We start from the raw sequence: 6,169 nt of genomic DNA on the forward strand, positions 1-6,169 counted from the left end.
TGGTTTAATCAATAGAGTCTTTGATTTATTCTTTGTCTTTCTGGTACTGTGTCTCTGAAAATATTTTGTGAGGCAATGAGATAATTCACTGATAAGCATATTGTTTTGTCTACTTAAGACACTTTATGTGGATTTCTATGTAAGACCTGCTAGCAGCTGTTGCCCATGACTTTGATCTTATGTTGCTTATTTTATGCCACACTCTTATCATTGGCTTTTTTTTTACTCTACTCTATTTTTTTTCCTTTTGTTTGGAGCTAATACCTAAAACTTAAGGAAAATTCCCAAGCTTTTGTTTCATCTATTAATTGCCTTTGAAAAAAAATGTACCAACTTTTATTGTTTAAAAAATTGGCAAATTTTTTCCTTTTAGATTGTTGCGCACTAATGAAGATTTAGAAGTCAAGACAGTTGGCATGCAGCTACATGAGATGAAAGATAAAAAATCTGGATCCTGTTGTAAGCGATCATAAACCTAAGACCCGCAGCACTTACATGGATTGGTGCAAGGCTAATCAACAAATCTATTTATTATACATGTGATAAATTGTGTAATAGCCTCTCGTCTTTGTAACTCATGCAATGGTGAAGGGAGTTTCTTAATTCACACTTCATTATAATATTTTTTTACGTTCATACAATGTATAATGTATCAGTATATTGTATCATTCTAGTAGTTGTAAGAAAAATATTATGAAAAAAACAAACCCTAGTTTTTTTTTTGTTTGATTTTCTGAAACCATATATCCTTCTTCAGGGCACCATAACTTTAACATATTTGGGTTCTGAGGTCATGGGTAGAGCCAAGCACTGGCCTTGGGTGTAGGTGTATGGAACTTCTGGACATATACTTAGCAGTTGGATATCTAGATTTAGCAGTTGGATATCTAGATTTAGCAGTTGGATATCTAAATTTAGCATTTGGATATCTAGTCCTCTGGCTTATAGCTTGTAGATGCTGAGACTACTTGCTTATAACCAGAGCCTTGAACAGAGCATAAAAGTGAAGCAATTTTAAAAGTGTAGCAATTTTAAAAGACCTAGGGGCACAGTTCATTGTCTGGCTTGCCACTTCCACTCAGCAGCATGTGTATGATATGGTAATTGATTTAGTTAACCTTGACCTGTGTACCTTTTCAATAATGTTAGGTTAAACATTTTCTGTTTTCATGTGTAAATATTGCATATATCATGTAAATATTTATGAATGACATATAATGTAACTGGTACAAATATTAAATGTATGTGATATTGTTATAAATATATCAACCACAAAGTTGTTTAATGTTATTGTCCCATGTCTAAATTATAGTGAAGATACTGAAAATTTTACTCTGAACTTTAGATCATGCAGAATTTCTTGATTGGCACAGCTCTAACTAGGTACCTTATACTGTTTGGGGAGAAGTATGACTGTTAGGTACTACAACCCACATAAACCCTGCTTAACCATTAACCACTGTAACAGGTCAACTTGATCTGCCTATTGAATCATATCACTCCAGGGAAACTTTTTGGGTATAAATAAGTCTTCATTTAACTCCCTACTTAACATGTTACTAATCTTGCTTCCAAAACTAAAAAATTATTTTTGATTATTTAAAAAAAAAAGAAAGAAGTGCTGTGAATTATTTATTTTATTCAAATTTGTAAATACATTCAATTGATTTAAGGTAGAAATACTCCATGGATATAGATATAAATTAAAATTTTGTGCACATATTAAGTTTAGCTTACATGACTTTATCTGTGCCTTAAGTATTGACCGCCTTCTGTCATACGAATCTTGTTTATCTCCTAGAGCACTTCTTATTGTTGTGGTGCCCTTTTCTGGAAAAACATTCCTACCTACAAACACCACAGGTAAAGGTGGCACCTGCTTGAGTATTAAGAGGTTCCAGTCTTTCTCATTTTTGTTTCAAGCCTTAGGTCTTTGTGCCTTGCGTAAGTTGGTAATAATGCTTCCTAACTGAACATTCAGATGTGTACACAATCATGTTGTTTTCAAATTGTTGCCCACTTGATGGCTGTGGTACTATTGACTTGTATATTACTATATGTTATAGTGATGGATTGAATCTAAATAAGGAAATGTATTTTTTTGTGATTTAATTTACACTTTCTATTGTCTATTTGTTAATATCTCCAAAGAATATCTATAGCGTCTATGACACAGTTTTATTTACTGTTATATATTGTTTTCAAGAGAATATCAATAACTCTTATGTAAGCATGCAATATTTATTATATATTTCTTTTTCTAAGAAAGAGAATCCAGTGCTTAGAGCTGGTTCTAATTGTCTGGTCTGCTTACATAATGGAGACATGTAAAACTGGGCAAATCTGCAGTGGGATTTACAGTTAACATGGTTGCAAGTGTAATATGTAGGCCTATGTTAGCTATATCCCATTCAGGGTGAGCTGGTTGTTAGAGATAAAACGTATTCAACACAATTACACTTGCTTACTTCAAGTTTTAACAAATGTTGAGGATTCAGTGATTGCTCTGCTTAAACAAAAAACATTTTTACAATTTCAAACTGAGGCTCTCATGCATTTGGAAATATTTGCATTTTTAGACTGCTAATCTATTTGATAACAAATATGATTATTTGTATTTTTGCTTGTTTTTTTTTTCCATGACATTATGTTTTGACTGTATTGAAAACATTAAGGAATATATAGTGCATGCTGTAATGCTGACACTAGTCTTCCCACAAAGCCTTGTAAGACTTCTACATTTCAGTTATTAGTCTAAGAAGTTATATTTTATATACATATATAAATTAATGAAAGATGCTTCTACAAATGAAAAAATTTGTGATTGTATGTAATAGCAGATGTTATTATTAGTCCCATCATTTGAAAGTCTCATGTTGAATAGAATTAGCCCATCATGCAAAGAATCTCTCAATAAACTCTTTTGTTGGATGAAACTTGTGACATTGATAAGTTTACCCCCCATTGACTCTCATTCAAGTTATAGTCAGTGTGGATAGACTTAGAATTATCTGGATTTAAATTATGAATATTTGTTGGGTTTTTTGTTGTTGTTTTTTTTTCAGTTTTTTTTTTTCAGTTTCTATGTAACCAGTATACTAACACAAATATTGAGAACGCAGTATATAATATGTGTTTTTAGGTATTTGAATAATTGATAATTTGCTTTTGTTGTCAAGAAATTTAAAATTTGAAAAAAAATTCTTTGAATAGTTTATATAGTTTCTCTGGCATTTATACTCATAGAAAGAAGATTATATGGACAAACATATTTCTTTGTTTGAGAGGATGGTTGAAGCATGAATACTATGTCAACAGTCCAAAATGCTGATTGTGCATCCTGGTATGCAATGTCTCATCTATTGGGAACTCTTAAACACACTGAATTTATGATTAATTGAATTGAATACGAAAATAAATATTTAAGATCTATGAAGAAAAGTGGAAATGTAATCCTTTAGTCATATTTGATTCATTCATTTAGATTACAGTAATGCTGTGTCATGTTGCATATTGTTTGTTTTTTACACTTGGATCATATTAAATGTCTTCATCAAAAACTGTCTCATTACTAGTTGAAAAAACTAAGTGTGCCTTTAATACTCTGGACATTCTTCAGTGTCACTTCCTTAGCAGGACTTCCAGTTTTGTACTTTTCTTTTAGAAACTTGATGCATTCTTTGTAATCCTGTTTGTCTTGTCCTATCATTAATAAGTCTTGTGTTTAAACATGTACATGTAATTGAAATGTTAACTTTTGTCTGGTCCTTGAAAGACATTCAAAAGGCTATCAACATATCAAGAGAGACAGACTTGCATGTAAAAATAACGAAAGTCTTCCTTATAAAGGCATTTAACATAACAATAGATACACTTAATTGTAATATTAACTTTGATCATTTAAGAGACATATAACATATCAGTCAAGAGATTCTAGATAGTACCATTCACTTGGTAAATACATTGTATAGTACTTGCTAGGTATCAATGAGTAACTCATGTCCTGCTTTAAACTGGGTTGTCTAGCTAATCAATTGTATTAGCATTCTGTAAGTGTACTTAGAGTTTTTATAAGATATAGTTAATATATTTTTATGTACAATGATTGTCAAGATTTGTAAGAATTGTATATTGTCCTAAATCAGTGGCTAAACTTTGTGCTGGCCACAAGATACTCCTCCCATCTCTTCTATTGAATTAAACCACTCAAGCTGTAATACCAATTTGAGAAGACTCTATCCTACAGAAGATCATCCCTATAAGAATGGTATTTAATTCAAAGTTGTGTGGATACTCTAGTCATTGCAGCATTCATGTTTAATGTTTCCACTGTCATATGTCTTTTATTAAAGCCTTAAAGTACATGAACTTTTCATACTGTTTGATATAGGGTATTTTTACAATGTGTTGTGAATGTCACTTGAAATGTATTTTTTTTCTCTCAACTTTGATATTCATCTTGTCAATGCTCTTATTTTTAATGTGCTGGTCATGTTAAAAGTAATTACTTTCAACATTCCACTCATTTCTACATTCTTATGTTCTCACATTTCTGGTCCTAAGGCTTTAGAGCATTTTTTCCCCTAGCTCCAGAAGACACACAAAGAAAAAGAATGTATATATTTTATTTATAAATTGTATTTTCCTCATTTTTTGAAGGAACTTCAGCTTAAGCCAAAATGACTTCAAGTTCTGAGCAATTTGAATTGTCACCCCAGATATTGCTTTTTATCCAGAAGTCCAACAGTTGACATATCATTGAAACAGCAGCCACATTCCTTTAGATTTCTGCCATTAATCTGTAGTCCCTCTAATACATTAAATACAAACAGTGGCATCACTAGGGTCAGTGTCCCCGCCCGCTAAACTTTTTTTTTTCAGAAATAGTGCTATGTACATGATTTTTAACTGTTTTGTATAACCGAAAAAGTTCTTTCTGAAGATAGTGTTAGAATGGCATCAAGTTCCCTAGCCATCCTGCTAGGTGGTCTGTTGAAGTGCTGTTAGCTCCTCCAAGCCTTTTCCTTCGTTCTCAGCTTGTGTTGTCTTCAGCGTATTTTTCTTCCCGTAGTAAGAGGAGCCCATGCCAACTTTAAATTATAATGAAGTGGGATGTTCCTATAAAGAAATATTTTCTTGGAATCTGAACTCACTATTTATGCTAGTTTAAAAAAAAAAAAGTTGCTCAAATGATGTTTTGTCTTGGAAGACAAGTATAAAAGTTAGGTCTTTGTAGTACGTTTTTTTTTCTTTGCTGAAGCATACTGATTTTTTAATAGCAACCAATAATAATAAAATAAAATACTAATAATAAAACCATTATGTGAACATAATTTGAAGCATCGTATAAATAAAACCCTGTATCTTAAAACATTGCAAACTTTTTGAACTAAATCTTGTATTAGTTTGTTAGCAAATATTGCATGTTCTATGATTGCTGAGGCTATGTTGCTTGGTATTTTTTTCTGAAAACCCCCAACCCATTTTAAGAGACTCATTGGCTAGTATTGAATTATGCTGAAAACACCTGTAGCCTTTAGTAGCGTTATTCTCATTCTTGAGTTCAAGTTTAAATCATTTTTAAAAATCTAGACCAATGGTTCCCAGGTGTTCTTAGCCACTGTACCATTAAAAATATTTCAAGCAACGTACATTTTTTAAAAGAAAAGTTTCTTAACTGTGATTTCTATTACTAACCACTCATTGTAATCAGCTTTAATTTATTCTGTTTTCATACGCCATTGACAGTCTATGCAAATATAATTCTGTTTGTTCTCGTTGTACTAATTATCACCAGGGTACAACGCATGTGGATTGTAAGATGAACCACACATAAAGTGTTCAATGTCCCTCTGAGCTAAGAGTGCTGATAATCAGGTCTCTGAAGTGTACATGTCTCAACCATATCTTTTTATCTACACATTATTAACATGCAACTGATTCATATTTCATTATATTGATAATGTGACATTTAACTGATTAAATATTGTTTTAAAACAAAAAAAGTGAATAAACTTATAAATAGATACCAGTGTTGGGTCATTCTTTGTGAACCTCTGAAAACAAGCCCATTAAGTCAGTAAATGAGGTAGTTTACAAGTAGACTTTGAAAACACTACTGTAGTATTAGCAGTGCCAGATATGGAAAATGAGATTTGAGTAAAAGCTG

General features: G+C 31.7%; 1 protein-coding gene across 12 annotated transcripts in view; it reads left to right on the plus strand.

The window, feature by feature from the left end:
- Positions 1-6,026, plus strand: part of LOC106072326 (ras and EF-hand domain-containing protein homolog) — a 66,239-nt gene extending 60,213 nt beyond the window's left edge. For all 12 annotated transcript variants that reach the window (XM_056043995.1, XM_056043996.1, XM_056043988.1 and 9 more), the window contains one exon: positions 374-6,026. In XM_056043995.1, coding sequence (XP_055899970.1) covers positions 374-473 — 100 coding nt within the window. In that variant the 3' untranslated portion in view covers positions 474-6,026. The remainder of the gene's footprint in view (positions 1-373) is intronic.
- Positions 6,027-6,169: the final 143 nt, after the last annotated feature.

This window comes from Biomphalaria glabrata, chromosome 10, assembly GCF_947242115.1.
Source record: "Biomphalaria glabrata chromosome 10, xgBioGlab47.1, whole genome shotgun sequence".
Lineage (NCBI taxonomy): Eukaryota > Metazoa > Mollusca > Gastropoda > Planorbidae > Biomphalaria > Biomphalaria glabrata.